The sequence below is a fragment of the Anabrus simplex genome, chromosome 2, assembly GCF_040414725.1.
Source record: "Anabrus simplex isolate iqAnaSimp1 chromosome 2, ASM4041472v1, whole genome shotgun sequence".
In the NCBI taxonomy this organism is placed as follows: Eukaryota; Metazoa; Arthropoda; class Insecta; order Orthoptera; family Tettigoniidae; genus Anabrus; species Anabrus simplex.
The window spans coordinates 1,065,085,726-1,065,102,724 of record NC_090266.1 but is presented as its reverse complement, the minus strand read 5'-3'; the positions used below and the strand labels follow the sequence as shown (position 1 = coordinate 1,065,102,724).

The 16,999-nt window shown below is 39.3% G+C and overlaps 1 protein-coding gene across 1 annotated transcript in view; it reads left to right on the top strand.

The window, feature by feature from the left end:
* br (broad-complex core protein) overlaps nucleotides 1–16,298 on the top strand; it is a 677,309-nt gene extending 661,011 nt beyond the window's left edge. The window contains exon 6 of the mRNA XM_068226391.1: nucleotides 15,533–16,298. Coding sequence (XP_068082492.1) covers nucleotides 15,533–15,804 — 272 coding nt within the window. The 3' untranslated portion in view covers nucleotides 15,805–16,298. The remainder of the gene's footprint in view (nucleotides 1–15,532) is intronic.
* Nucleotides 16,299–16,999: the final 701 nt, after the last annotated feature.

The following is a 16,999-nucleotide window of genomic DNA, read 5'->3' as shown; positions in this document are numbered from 1 at the left end:
GTAATCCTTGTTTCGGGATTCTTGGGCCTCCTCGGACAGTTTTCCGATTGGCAGAAGGGCGTATGTGATCGCCTGAGCACCATGAATTAAGACTTTGTGGACGGTCGAAGGCATAAGATACCAATTATATGAGGACACGTACAATTTTGCAGTGTCTAAAGCGTACGTGCTGAAAGCCTCATCGTTCACCTGATGACCAATGGACAAAAACTAAAACCCAGACAAGAGTATAAATATCGTGAAACGAAGGAACTAAGTCCAAATATAGTTGAATTGGGTTTTGTTGTTGTACCTGAAATATAACAGCAAATCTGATGATTAATTCTTCGCTGACTCCGGTTCCTTCCGTTGCCTTTCTCGGATTGCGAAATAAACTTCTTGAGATGTTGCCGGTGTTCGAGGTCCCAGTCCCTTGAACAACCCTGCCAACTTTCAGGCCCAGCTTTTTCCACAAAGCCTCCTGATTAGTAAATTTTCGATCTTCGGCATCTTGCTTTTTTGTCATCCGTGGTGTTTCGTAAACTGCCTTTAAACAACACATTTCAGTGTAAAGAAATACAGTTAGATCCATGGTATTCTTTTAAAGTTTACAGTTTAAATTACCTTTATGCAATTCCAGTTTGTAAGCTATGTGTAGAATGCATTCCAAAAACTTGATCCATTAGCGCAGACCTGAAACTCCATATTTCAGGTTTTCCTCCCTAATACAAAAACTGAAATTTAATTGCAGATCATTCGTTTGAGATGGTTAGCATTCGCAGATATAGCAGGTGGCACTCCCAATATTTGTCAGTGTTGAAATAACCTTTGTGTCTAACATGGTCTGAAAGTTGCAAGAAGTGGCAGTTGATTTTTGGTGGAAAATCTTTAGTATAGTGTATAACTACCTATAATATCGGTTTCCGGCCCTGAAAACGCCGTAAAATCGGGGTACAGTGAAGTCTAAAATAAGGAGAAGTTAACTGGATGATACGGTCTTCTTAGCGCGTGCAGAAGGACTTATCCTTGTGAATTTACTCAACAAATACCTTCCAAAAAGGGGTTCTTCAATATCCTGATTGGTCCAAATAAGATATAAATGTTTAACTTTTTCCAAGTTTTTAAAATTGTCATGTTTGTGCTTCATTCCCCGCCACTTGTACACTCCAAGCACATTATGTAGGGCAGATATGAGGTACCTGGGGTGTCTAGAATGAGTTCCCAAACGTTTTTCAGCGATTTCTTGACTTCGATTTTATCGATTTTTTGCCGGCTAGAATCAGTGTTTAGACCGCTGTGTGACACGTCAGTGCCGCACCCGGTCAGTTCCCTAAAATATCATCAGCGTCGCTGATGTATAATAGAGTCTATTTGAATTTTACTGATGCATCAGTACTTCTCAGGCTTAAGGGCCGAATTCATAGTCATCACTTATATATAACTGGGACCTTTAAGTAATAAGGGATCACTTATAATAAGTATTCACTTATATGAGTCTACATGTCATAAACAGCACTTAAAGAGCACACTCATTGATACAGTAAGTATTCGCTGGAGATGTGGCAATGCTGTATTTTATGCCTATGCTTCCTGGACCGTGTAGTTCTGGCTACCGAATAGTGGGATGATCTATTGTGTTTTGTTTATCGAAGAACATCGCGCGACCGCGCGCGAAATTTTTGAGGCTAGAAGATCGTCTATCGGTATATTGTATTTCGTTATCAGAATGGATAACAAAACAGCGAGGTGAGACGGCACCTGCAAGAAATTGTGTCGAAGTACATGCACATTATATAGAACAAGCAGACCGACGCAGTTTCTCATCAGAATATGAATGACGTACTACGAAAATGCCCAGAGTCTAATTTTTTTTAATATAACATGTTTATAGTTATCCAGGTACTCGAACCTATAAAAATATTCATCCAAATGTAGAATATCTAGCCTTACAATGCGTTTAATGATTTGACAAATATATCCGTAGCCGTTACGTTGTAATAGGCCTAATTACTTTTGTTGTGTCATGCCATAATTTCAGAAACTTCTGATATAACCCACCAAACGATTAGTTGACTAACCTGATATAATTAGCACAAATCAACCTTAAAATAAACGATGGTAGTGCAACCCGTTCATTTTTCTAATTTTTTTTTTTGCTAGTTGCTTTACGTCGCACCGACACAGATAGGTCTTATCGCGACGATGGGACAGGAAAGGCTAGGAGTGGGAAGGAAGCGGCCGTGGCCTTAATTAAGGTACAGCCCCAGCATTTGCCTGGCGTGAAAATGGGAAACCACGGAAAACCATTTTCAGGGCTGCCGACAGTGGGGTTCGAACCTACTATCTCCCGAATACTGGATACTGGCCGCACTTAAGCGACTGCAGCTATCGAGCTCGGTCATTTTTCTAATAGCTCAGTATAGTTCTTTACTATGCCATCAGCCTACAGTCTTGATAACTTATCAACTTGTAACACGTTTCTAATTAATGAAGCGAAATACCGGTAATGATGTTGGTGACGGTGATAATGATAATAACAATAATAACCTGAAATTAAGAGGTGGCATAAATCTCAAACCAATATCTTCATTAATGGTGAGATAGTGAGTCATCTAGAGGTTATGTTCACTCTCTCAATCAAAGGACCAAGAATATTCATAACTCTCACTTTACTAAAACGAAACCTTCTTTAAATTGTTGGTCACATTACATTTCGACAGGATTTTCCATCTCTTCTATGTGCACGGAAAGCATTCAGTGAATGAAATACAACATATTCAGCAAAATCATTATCCTCCATCTTGCTGCAACATAAGTGAGTCACATAAGTGTGTGTGTGGGAGGCCCACTTATAGCAATAAGTGGGACATATAAGTAGGTAATATGAAATGAAACCACAGTCTAATATACACAATCACGAAGCTTGGCTCGTTTTTTTTCACCCGTGCGACTCTAGCGCTCCACGTGGCCAGCAAGCTTCTGGTCTACTGAGATGTGTAAGTTGTGTATAATTTGCAAGGTTAGTGTGAGGTAGTTCCATTACAAGTGATTCATTTTCTGTTAAATTAAGATGGTGTTCACGAAAGGCGATGTGTATAGTGCAGTTAACTGCTCCAATAACAAGAAGACACCAGAGCTATAATTTTTCAGGTTTCTTAAAGATGCTGAATGTTAAGGCAAGGCTTATTGGCTACGGTTCACATTTTCCCAATAATAAACCAATGTTGTAAAGATGTGTAAATAGAAGTTCAAATAAGTAGCCTAGGTTTTTGGTTTGTCAATTATCAAAAGTATAACTCAGTGGGAATCCACCCAATTATGAAATTACATAACGTTTTAACCCAATCTTTTCCTCTAACACGTAGCGATATTTTAATTTTCAGGTGTAGAAAGTGGCTTGTAAATAGTAGGAGGGCTGATTTAATGAAGAAAGATGTCAACTATTTGTACAATAACATAAAGTTATGCTCGAATCATTTTGAAGACAGCCAGTTTATGTCAGTTGAGAAGAAGAAATGAGTGTGGAATGCAGTTCCAACTGTATTCGACATTCTAAATAAACCTCCACGGATTTCCTTAAAGCGAACGTTATTGAGTAGAGATGATGGACCCATGTCAAAGGAGAAGAAATTATCTTGTAGGCAGTCAAGAGGTGTTGAGAGAATAGGAGCTGCTGTTAGGACAGAGACTGCTTCAGACATCGCACCATCTGTAATCGAGTAATCCAGTGGAAGTGTCAGCGGCAGAAGAAACATTAATTGAATGACATTATTGATAGCCTGATGAAGAAGTGCAAATATAAATCAGCTGAAGTGGTTCGTTTGCGGCGGAAGTGTAGGGAGATAAAGAGGTGTACATGCACATGCAAATGTCAAGGTAGAAAGCATAAAGTAGCTAGAAAAAGTGTTCTCTCGGACAGAGAAAAACTGAAATGTATAGGTTCTAAATACCTGACGAAGGAGGCACTTAATGTATTGTTACACCATATTAGGAAACCACTAAAAAATAAGTGTGGAGTTTGATGGAATGAGGAAATTAAGTTATTCGCTCTAAACTTATTATACTGTAGTCCGCAAGGCTACCGATTTCTGTGTCAGCACTTTGATCCCCCCCCCTTAGTACGAACACTGCATAAGTACATGGAGGGTGTTCGGCTAAATGAAGGTATTTTTCAACAACTAAAAAAAAAAGTAAAATCAATCAATACTGATCTGCATTTAGGGCAGTCGCCCAGGTGGCAGATTCCCTATCTGTTGTTTTCCTAGCCTTTTCCTAAATGATTTCAAAGAAATTGGAAATTTATTGAACATCTCCCTTGGTAAGTTATTCCAATCCCTAACTCCCCTTCCTATAAATGAATATTTGCCCCAGTTTGTCCTCTTGAATTCCAACTTTATCTTCATATTGTGATCTTTCCTACTTTTATAAACGCCACTCAAACTTATTCGTCTACTAATGTCATTCCACGCCATCTCTCCGCTGACACCTCGGAACATACCACTTAGTCGAACAGCTCTCCTTCTTTCTCTCAATTCTTCCCAGCCCAAACTTTGCAACATTTTTGTAACGCTACTCTTTTGTCGGAAATCACCCAGAACAAATAGAGCTGCTTTTCTTTGGATTTTTTCTAGTTCTTGAATCAGGTAATCCTGGTGAGGGTCCCATACACTGGAACAATACTCTAGTTGGGTTCTTACCAGAGACTTATATGCCCTCTCCTTGACATCCTTACTACAACCCCTAAACACCCTCCTAACCATGTGCAGAGATCTGTACTCTTTATTTACAATCCCACTTATGTGATTACCCCAATGAAGATCTTTCCTTATATTAACACCTAGATAATTACAATGATCCCCAAAAGGAACTTTCACCCCATCAACGCAGTAATTAAAACTGAGAGGACTTATTCTATTTGTGAAACTCACAACCTGACTTTTAACCCCGTTTATCAACATACCATTGACTGCTGTCCATCTAACAACATTTTTGAGGTCACATTGCGGTTGCTCACAATCTTGTAATTTATTACTCTATAGATAATAACATCATCCACAAAAAGCCTTTCCTCTGATTCCACTCCTTTACTCATATCATTTATATATATAAGAAAACATAAGGGTCCGATAATACTGCCTTGAGGAATTCCCCTCTTAATTATTACATGGTCAGATAAAGCTTCACCTACTCTAATTCTCTGAGATCTATTTTCTAGAAATATAGTAACCCATTCAGTCACTCTTTTGTCTAGTCCAATTGCACTCATTTTTGCCAGTAGTGTCCCATGATCCACCCTATCAAATGCTTTAGACAGGTCAATCGCGATACAGTCCATTTGACCTCCTGAATCCAAGATATCTCCTATATCTTGCTGGAATCCTACAGGTTGAGCTTCAGTGAAATAACCTTTCCTAAAACCGAACTGCCTTCTATCGAACCAGTTATTAATTTCACAAACATGTCGAATATAATCAGAAAGAATGCCTTCCCAAAGCTTACATACAATGCATGTCAAACTGACTGGCCTGTAATTTTCAGCTTTATGTCTATCACCCTTTCCTTTATACACAGGGGCTACTATAGCAACTCTCCATTCATCTGGTATAGCTCCTCCGACCAAACAATAATCAAATAAGTACTTCAGATATGGTACTATATCCCAACCCATTGTCTTGAGTAAATCCCCAGAAATGTTATCAATTCCAGCCGCTTTTCTAGTTTTCAACTTTTGTATCTTATTGTAAATGTCATTGTTATCATATGTAAATTTTAATATTTCTTTAGCCTTAGTCTTCTCTATCTGGACATTATTCTTGTAACCAACAATCTTTACATACTGCTGACTGAATACTTCTGCCTTTTGAAGATCCTCACATACACACTCCCCTTGTTCATTAATTATTCCTGGAATGTCTTTCTTGGAACCTGTTTCTGCCTTAAAATACCTATACATACCCTTCCATTTTTCACTAAAATTTGTATGACTGCCATTTATGCTTGCCATCATGTTATCCTTAGCTGCCTTCTTTGCTAGATTCAATTTTCTAGTAAGTTCCTTCAATTTCTCCTTACTTCCACAGCCATTTCTAACTTTATTTCTTTCCAGTCTGCACCTCCTTCTTAGTGTCTTTATTTCTCTATTATAATAAGGTGGGTCTTTACCATTCCTTACCTCCCTTAAAGGTACAAACCTCTTTTCGCATTCCTCAACAATTTCTTTAAACCCATCCCAGAGTCTGTTTACATTTTTATTTACCGTTTTCCACCGATCATAGTTACTTTTAGAAACTGCTTCATGACTGCTTTATCAGCCATATGGTACTGATTAGTAGTCCTACTTTTAAGACCTTCCTTTCTATCACATTTATTTTTAACTACCACCAAAACAGCTTCATGATCACTAATACCATCTATTACTTTCGTTTCCCTATAGAGCTCATCTGGTTTTATCAGCACCACATCCAGGATATTTTTCCTTCTGGTTGGTTCCATCACTTTCTGAATCAGCTGTCCTTCCCATATTAACTTATTTGCCATTTGTTGGTCATGCTTCCTGTCGTTCGCATTTCCTACCCAATTGACATCTGGCAAATTCAGATCTCCTGCTACAATCACATTTCTTTCCTTGTCGTTTATCTTGTCAAATAATTCTGAATCGGTGTCAGTGCTACCCTTTCCCGGTCTGTACCCTCCAAATATATCAAGTTGCCTATTATCTTTAGAATTGAGCCTTCCACCTAGAATTTCATGTGTCTCATCTTTAACTTTGTTGTAGCTTACAAATTTTTCTTTCACCAGAATGAATACTCCCCCTCCCATCATTCCTATCCTATCTCTACGATACACACTTCAGTTCCGTGAGAAAATGTCTGCATCCATTATATCATTTCTCAGCCATGATTCAACTCCTTTCCAGAACATGAAAGATTAGTGAATATTTCAATGGATGAAATGTCATTAATGTGCAACATGGCTTATGATTCTTCTAGTGACAGTATCATAGGGTTTGAAGATTAAGGTGATAGATTTAGTTGCAAATAGTGCTTTTGGTGGCCTGACTATGTGTAACGATGTGTTATATTCGTTTTTTAGGAAAGTGTGAACATAGGCTTTCCTGTATGTTTGAGGAGAATGCTCACAAGCTTCTGTGTGGTACACTGTTCGTTAACTCCCTAATGGAAATACCTAATTTTACACAGGAATGCTGTGAAGGTACTAAGCTGTTGCTACTGAAATTATTTGTGAAAGTAAGATTATACTTGTATTACATCATCAAATTTTGCAATGAAAGTTTTCAGTGTCATAGAAAAAATACGAAGTACCTAAAATTCAGTTATTTAGGTTGCTGAGATATTAACCAAATTCAGTTCAATAAAAGGTCTTTGAAAATGGCTACCTTAATAAGGCTTTCCATGCTGTAGCCATAAATAGTCTAGTCTATCAGCGTGTTTTGTAAAATTTAATATTAAAATAGTTGTTCATGTGGTTGCAATATTTATAATTTACGTGGAGTTAGAATCAGCTGTTGGGTAGAGAACAGTACTGGCTTGCTGCCCGCTGCGAGCGCTGGTGTCGTTCCGCCTGTCAACAGGATGCCATTTCATCACTAAGGAGCTTCGCGACTGTGTGTATTAGACTGTGATGAAATCTGGCCTATATGGGGCACTTATGTATAAGTGTTGTCTATGAATTCGGCCCTAAGTGTCGCATTGTGTCAGTATCAATGCAGTATTCGTTCCGTGACATTGCGTATGGTCAACAACGATATTTTTGTAATTTCACGAACGTGTTGTGTATGTAATTTGTGTGTGCTTATGAACAAACATGAATGACGAACAACTAACTGATCTGCATCGTAATGTTCCTGCTCGTTATGATCTATCGCAGTCAAAGTACACGGACTGCGGTTTCAGAACGGACGTTTGTGGAATACGGCGGTAAAAGAAATGAACGCAGATAAGCTACACATAAGCTATTTTCTTATTTTCATTTTGTCGTATTGCGTGATTCGACGAAACTGAATTAGTAACGTGTTAAAACAATGTTCAGACATTCTGAAATATTTTAAAAAATCGTTTCCTCATCAGTTAGTTCGCTGCATACGTGCTGTATTCTCCCGTGCCTCGTTTACCCACTTCCATGTTTTCGCCTTGCGCTGTTCGTCTTCCTTCAGAATTATAGCAATCACTATCAATTCCAAATCGAAAATCACTGACTTCCAGCTACTGAAATAATAGCGACAGGTGTGTATAGCGTCACACAGGCTTCACAAATATGTGTAAATATACCTCTAACAAAACAAAACAGAAGACGGACCCCGCTTTTATTCCTCTGGTTCCAGGCAGGTTTGGAGACTAACTTCGCTAGTTGCTACTGCAGTGTTCGCATCGGCTCCTGGCGACTACGTTTGGATGAAAAGGCTTCATTTCACACTTGCGTCTAGCCGCTGACAAGTGTGGTGCTTGCATCGTTGAAAATCGGCTATATTAGATCACACTCGTTACTGGCCTCGCCCGTTTTACCGTACGAGCAACATCAGGAGCGGACATGCGCGAGCAACGTGGCATTTACCGAGCTCGATAGCTGCAGTCGCTGAAGTGCGGCCAGTATCCAGTAAACGGGAGATAGTGGGTTCGAGCCCCACTGTCGGCAACCCTGAAGATGGTTTTCCGTGGTTTCTCATTTTCACACCAGGCAAATGCCGGGGCTGTACCTTAATTAAGGCCACGGCCGCTTCCTTCCAATTCCCAGGCCTTTCCTATTCCATCGTCGCCGTAAGACATATCTGTGTCGGTGTGACGTAAAGCAAATAGCAAAAAAAAAAAAAAAAAAAAAAAAAAGTGGCATTTGAAAGGAAGGCAGGAGCGGGAAAGATTTCAGATATTTAAATGTGAAAAAACATTATTGTACTCACCAATATACCGAAGTTGTTCAAGGCTTGCGGATATTTTTCTTGGTAGAATACACCGTTATTCAAAACACAGTTTAGGCACCACCTCTTTTTCATGGAATAATACACTACCAATTAGTTACTCAAGAAATGAGAACGGTCTCCCAATACACTAAATTACACATAACATTACGGTAAAATCACAGTTTGATCACTTGATTCTCACGGCAGAGTACTGCACACCTACTGTCAGTCACTCAAGGAAAGAGAACCGTCTCGTAATGCACTAAATTAAACGTAATATTAAAAAACAGTTTCACTTCAGAAATAAAATGGTACATATAAAAAAGTCATTTTAACACAATAATGTCACTAACATGTAACTGTAAAATGTCTCGTGATTAGAGATTTACACCAAAGTTCGACTGAGTTTCTGGAAGTATCAACAACTGTGCTGCAATACTATTCTGTTCATCGTTTGTAGGTCTAGAAAGAGATAAACATGTCTTCGATCTATCCATCTCACCTTCAGCATTCTTCTGTAACTCCACATTTCAAAAGCTTCCATTCTCTTTCTTTCTGAGCTGGTTATTGTCCATGTTTCACTTCCATACAATGCCACGCTCCAGACGAAAGTCTTCAAAAACAAATTTCTTTTCTTAAGAAAGCTCTTCCTTGCTTGTGTTAGTCTGCATTTTATGTCCTTCTTACTTCTGCCATCGTATGCAAAAGTAACCTTTTAATATTACTACAGTCTGGATTCTTGTATATTTCTTGCTTATATGCACGATAGTATGTAGGCTATGTCTTCTAGGGCCTGGGAAAGGCTGAGTTTCCCTAAGAATTGGAATGAGGCAGTATTGGACACTTACCGAGGGCACGCAGAATTTCAAACTTCATGGTCCACTTTTGCCACTTCAGACCTTAGGATTATTGCCCTGCATAACTTCTGCGTGGCTTTTGATTTAAAATAAGTAACACAGTAGTTCTGGTTTGCAAACTGATGAGAATTTCCGTACGGATCTTCTGCTTACCATTGCGGCATATTTTAAAATTTTATATTCCATGTATCTAATTAAGATCTGTTCTTGCTGTATTATCCTGCGTCGTAGGAATATAAATAACCTATCGACAGGTATTTTCATGCGTATGGAATGTAAGATGAAGTATTAATTCCATACTATGATCTCTTCGGCGAGCTGAGGAGCGCCCTCAACATGGTGGCACGCGCATGGACATCTCTTACCCTGTCACACGCTAGACGCGTGGCACAAAATCTTAGGCCAAAAATATGTTGGAGTTGTTCATCTCGCCGCGCATCTCGCCGCGCATCTCGCCGCGCATCTCGCCGTGTGGCCTTCAGAGAACAAGCCAACAGTAGCATCTCGCTGTGCACCTCGCCATTCAGCAGGGATCAAATTGGTTTGATATTTCAGAATGTCCTCGGACACTCCGGCACTAAAAGGCATGCGCCATTTCATTTCATTTCATTTCAGGATGCAGATGCCTGGAACTCGCATTGTGATTGGTTGTCACAAGGTCACGTCATCGTCCCCTCTATGCGATGGCGCATTGCTGTCATACTGATGGTCATGTCGTAACACTGTACCCATGGATAAGAGGCGATTAATAAGGGATACTTTCCGCGAAACTGCTAAATGGAATTAGCGTCGCAATTCGTACCATAACAGACGCGTTCAAGATAGATGTTGAAAAGATGTTGTAGCCAACTGTAGTGCCACAGGTCACAATGGTGAATAGTTCTCTATACTGGCTTGCATTTATTTAGTTCTGTTAACTCATACACACAATTAAGCAAAAATGAAACGAGAAATTGAGGAGAAAACGTAAATTAAACGTAATATAAAATTTAATTATCAGCTCTAATGATATAACCTATTACACCCTATAATTTCTGCAATAGATACATTAAGCTTTGTCAGAATAATAGAATAATTAATGATTACATATTTGGTCTCAGTACCGGGCGAGTTGACCGTGCGGTTAGGGGCGCGCAGCTGTGAGCTTAGATCCGGGAGATAGTGCGTCCGAACCGGTACCTTTTAACACTAGTATTAGTAGGTACTGGTTCGAACCCCACTATCGACAGCCCTGAAGAGGGTTTTCCGTGGTTTCCCATGTTCGCACCAGGCGAATGCTGGGGCTGTACCTTAATTAAGGCCACGGTCGCTTCCTTCCCACTCCTAGGCCTTTCCGATCCCATCGTTGCCATAATACCTATCTGTGTCGGTGCGACGTAAAACAGATTGTTTGGTCTTAGCGATAATGCCAAACAAGGAACTTTTAGTGCCTGCGAAAGTACTGTATATTTAGAACTTCATGAAAATTGCACTTGATCATTGTAACTTTTACTTAAGAGGAAATAATAAATTAATGAATTGAAACATTTGAACTCGGATATCACTTTGGTGGATGGATCTCTGCAATGTCATTTGTCAGTTACTGTAGTATGGAGAAATCAAATAGCTTTAACAATAGCTTCTGCAATTCCAGGAGGTTTCTCTTGCTTTGTACAATATTCTCATTTCGCGGATAGATGTCCGAAGTTGCAATCTACCGTTTTTCGCGCCACCAACAGTTTCTTATTAAATAGCTCCTTCTCTTAATCTAGATGTTTGGGAGCATATGGTTTCAATAAATTCTCATATTCGAACGCGGGAGAAATTCTTCAGCAGGGATATTTAGTGCGAGCTTTTCCATTAATTTGTAAATTACTGAGCTTCAGAAAGTTCTACAATCACTCTGTTTTGTATATGCTACAATTTCATATTTCGCTGTATGACTAAATATTATTACTCAATTTATTACATGGCGGAAAGAGTGGCGAGGCGAAATGCTTCAGTACATTGTGCTGAGGCGAGGTGCGTGGTGCATGGCGAGATGCACTACGAGGTGAACAACTCCAACATGTTTTTGGCATTAGCTGCGCCAAAATGAGTTTCGTATGCTGGGGAAGCCATGTGCTGCAGCGTGATTGAGAGGAGAGGAACGTTCACTTCAGAAGTTGCTACGGCAGTGTTCCGCTCGGCTTTTCTTAATTGTAACTGTACTGCGGATTACGATCTCAAGTGAATAGCACAGCAGTAGTTACCCTCTCCACTACATTAATTTCCCTTAAAACTATTGGCTTCGCGCAGTTTTGTACCATCAGGTAGCAAACTACCTCTGCTGCGCTTCCAGCGTTGTGGAGCCTTGTATGGTCTAAATATGGTTTTCTGCTCTTCTGAGGCTAAAATGTGTAAATACTATTCTTTTAAATGTTCAGCTGACTCCATTTATTTTGGGGTCACATTGAAAATCTGGTTAAGACCAAAATGATAACTGACATCATTTCGTTAACTGCTTTAGAAAACAGGAATATATTGTTTTCCAGAAAGAAATGCTGTGTTAATCTTACGGAAAGGTGAAAAAAAAGTCTTGGGTTAATAGATTGTAGTATTTTATATCAAATTAAATTGCATCATTAGGCAATTGAAGAAAGCCAAATAGTTGTTTTATAATACTGATCATTCTCAAAAGATATGAAATTAGGTTCCAGTTAGGTAGTTTGTAAAATATTTGTATTAGCAAATCTGCAGTATATTGCTGTCAAAGGATGTGGGTTCTTCTGATGTATTAATGCATTACGTTCCTTCATCAATAACACAGTTCATGTTACTAACACTGCTCTGCTGCTTGTGAAAGGTAGGCTAGTGTTGTCTGCGATTATGCGAACTATGTTAGCATATTGTCAGATTTTCATCTGAGGGAATGGGATAACTTGTGCAAGTACACCGAGTGCTAAACCTCTGCCCATTTGGAGCTTTTGCTGAGCATGCCCACACAATCCCCTATCTAGAAATGCTGTATGCTATGTCGTCTTTTTCATTTAAGGAAAATGAAATTCCATGAGAGATTTACTCCGGCAGGGTTGTGTACGGGCCAGGAACGGCTGACGCTCCGGCGACATACTACGGGGAACGCAATGTGAGGACTTAAGCCCTAATGTCGATGTAAAGACTAACTGAGGCGCATAATATCCTTATTTTCACTAAAGGAACTGAAAAATCCAATATGTATTTTTTAAATTCCCCACTTTCTCCGGTTCTGGTCCAGTTTCGAACACTTTTGCACACTTAAATAAGGAAACGTTGTACAGTAATAAGGATAATGAAGTGTTGTTATCTTTCTGTTTGAGTCTGCCTGGTCCAAATGCTTCCACCGATGAGGTATTCTCACAGATAATCAGCCCTCACAGCAGGTCTCCGGCTGGTTGGTATTTACCGGGAACGGGCGAGCCTTCCCCAATCTTGATTGACAGGTCTCACTTTTCACTTCGCTTCGCTCGCACCGGTCACTTCACCCGGAAGTTCCATATAGTTGGGTTTGAATACACGCCCGTTGACTATCACAACACACGGTTGTTGTTCACTTGGCTCGCCTGCAGACAAGGCCGATAGAGTGCACAATCAATTTACGTGACTGTTCCACACACTGAAATATTCAACACAGTCAGACGACAAGGCAATAACACAGCACCAACTCAAATACTGTGCAAGACTAAGAATTCAACACACCTCAGCGACAACCATCCACCACGACGACACTCTTTCAACAACTACCGTTGGCGGCGAGCCTGCTTTTGTATACCTTCGGGATGCGTCTGGAGTAGGAACGTTATAGTTTCGCCTTCCGGAAAATCCACGGAAACACCAGACGAAAAGCACAATACAAGCAGAGGTAGTCACATTCCCTGGGACTGGCCGGGTGCTTTCCAGCCTAACTCACTCTTACCTTCCAGGAAATACCAGAGGGAGTTGTTCAGAGGGCTGGCAGTCGTGTGAGCGCGTGACATTATACTTCAAATAAAGACTGTCAAGTCAATTTTATTATTGGAAACATTTTACAAGAACTTGCCTAAATTTCTTTGAAATTATTTCTTCTGATGTCAAACTCGTGAAAATATTCTAGCCCCTCAACCTTCAGATCAAGATATATATATATTTTTGCTATTGCCTTTACGTCGCACCGACACACATAGGTCTTATGGCGACGCTGGGATAGGAAAGCGCTGAGACCGGGAAGGAAGCGTCCGTGGCCTTAATTAAGGTACAGCCCCAGCATTTGCCTGGCGTGAAAATGGGAAACCACGGAAAACCATCTTCAGGGCTGCTGACAGTGGGGTTCGAACTCACTATCTATATCAAGAAATTTATCTGAAGGTGAGGACTGAGACTTGTCCATGAATAACTAATGTTAAGGAGAATGCTAACACCGGGTTTACTTTACAAAGGTACACTACCATATATTTTGTTTAAATACGAATAATTAGTTTGCTAGATTCTGAGATAAAGTTGAAATTTATACTTACAATTAGTTCATTACATTAATTTTAATTTAGAAAATATATCCTACACCATTCCGTAGATTGTATCTAATTGTTATAATAAGCCTAAGCAATACAATGTCCCTTTAAACCCCAATCATTTAAATGTAAAATCACCTTATACTCGTATGTACTGCTTAGGTAGAAAAAAACATTTCGCAACGAAGTGTCCTGATTTTCCAGTTTAAAAGTCAGGGATACCTGTATTAATAGATACTGTAAGTGAGATTGAATCAAGGTGCATTAAAGCTAATGCAGTGAGCTTGCAGTTGCGATCAACAGTATTCTGTAACAAGGAAGTCAGCACTCGGACGAAACTATCTTTACATCAGTCTGTTTTCAGGCCAACTTTACTTTACGGGAGTAAAAGCTGGGTAGACTAAGGATATCTTATTCAGAAGCTAGAAGTAACAGACATCACGGTAGCGGGAATGATTGCTGGTACAGACCGGTGGGAGCAATGGCAGGAGGGTACTCAGAATGAGGAAAAGGCTAAGTTAGGAATGGAATCGATGGATGAAACTGTACGCATAAACCGGCTTCGGTAGTGGGGTCATGGGTGGCGAATGGAGGAAGATAAGTTACGTAGGAGAATAATGGACTCTTAAAAATATTCTAGCCCCTCAACCTTCAGATCAAGAAATTTATCTGAAGGTGAGGACTGAGACTTGTCCATGAATAACTAATGTTAAGGAGAATGCTAACACCGGGTTTACTTTACAAAGGTACACTACCATATATTTTGTTTAAATACGAGTAATTAGTTTGTTAGATTCTGAGATAAAGTTCAAAATTTATACTTACAATTAGTTATGGAGGGTAAAAGAAGTAGAGGGGACCACGACGACGATGGTTAGACTCAGTTTCTAAAGATTTAAAGATAAGAGGTGTAGAACTAAACGAGGCCACAGAACTAGTTGCAAATAGAGGATTGTGGCGGCGGTCAGTAAATTCACAGAGACTTGCAGACTGAACACTGCCTTATAGGCATAAGAGTCTATAATGAAGATGTATGTATGTATGTATGTATGTATGTATGTATGCGTTTGTAATGGAAATATGATATGTAGTGAAACCGGTATACACAAAAAAGGAATATTGATGCTCCGTGTTGTGTATAGTTGATTCAAATTGTCAGTCATAAATATCGACATTACGTTGCTCTTTCAAGATGAAAATACATCCAAAATGACGCTTTTGCTTGACGTTTATACTTCTAGAATTACACAGATTATAAAATTTATGTCTGATAATATGCTGGTTCTTTCTTTTTTCAGGTTTTGATGGAATGGCTGCAGGATTGGACAGTGCTGTAGTCAACTTAGATTATTCACCAAAAGTGACCTGTCTTCTTTGTGGCAAGATGCTTAGTTCCAAGGGTAGTTTGCGTCGCCATATCAGCGATAAACACAGCTACCCAGGCGTATTCAGGTGTCCTTTGTGTGCCAGATGTTACAGCACCCAAAACAGTCTTAACAAGCATCGCTACACTTACCATAAAGCAGACAAGAGGACTTCTTGGCATTCACCGAACTCCAGCCACATTTAAGACTATGGATAAAATATTGTTATCCAGTATTTGAATCTTAATTGGATGTCCTTACCTATAAACAGATCAAGTGTAAGTCGCTCATTACTAGGTTCTAAGAAACTTTACGTTCTTGACTTATCTTGAGACATGCATAACTTTTGGTCTCACTCACATGCGTTATCCCAGTTTTTCCTGAAGAAATTCTGTGAAAATATTTCGGCAAACTACGCTCAGGCTGACCGATTTGATCGCAGGTTTCTGCACAGTGAATCATCACGGTTCAATCATGGAATGTTCGAATATTATAGAGCAATTCCACGTGTGACGTTTACAATCTTCTTTTTCTTTTTAGAAAACATATGCCTTGTAATGGATTATAGGTTTGTAGTGTGAATTTTGGCCTCATTGTATGACTGAAAAAAAAATGCAGGCAGATAAGATGATCATGAAACAAAGTGCTTACAAGGAAACATTATATTAGATACGGTACCGTATCTGCTAATATCTGTTAAGATTTTGTTACTGACTGACGTTTTGTCTACTCCCTTTACAGGTCAAACATGTTATTCCTCAGTTTCTCTGAAAGTTTATTCGAAAAACAGTTCAGCAAATCCGTTTGAAGAGAAGGGCTTACGCTTCAGTACGATACTTTAAAAATCACCAAATTTAAAAATTAATGGGGTTAGTACCAAAAGAATACTGAAAGACTGGCTGGCCAACTTTGTGACAACCTGACATCTCCTAAATATATTTTTACATTGTGTGATATAAGAACTCAAAATGTGTCATTTTCTAAATCCTATATTTATTAAATAACCGCTTCTGCATCATTAACCTGGAGATAATTTACTTTCATATCCGGGACTTAGCACGAAAAACACAGATATTGAATATGTATTCGAAACATCAGTATGTCATTGTGATGAATATGGAACAGTTCCATTAGAAGTCATTCAATTCAGGGAGTGAATATATAAGGAACCTCACTGTTTTCATTGCACTCCCGGTGACCTCTGTTGTATATCACTTGAGTCCAGAGTTGAAGCATAGAGTGAACACTTCTGACGTCATTCCTTGTGCTGATGAAAGGAGATCACGTTATATTGAAGGAACACCGAATTGTTCACACGCAAGAAATGCATACTGTACGACATATTCATCTAGACTTTTCACATAATGAACCTAATAAGTGCATGGAATAGCCGAAAGATGG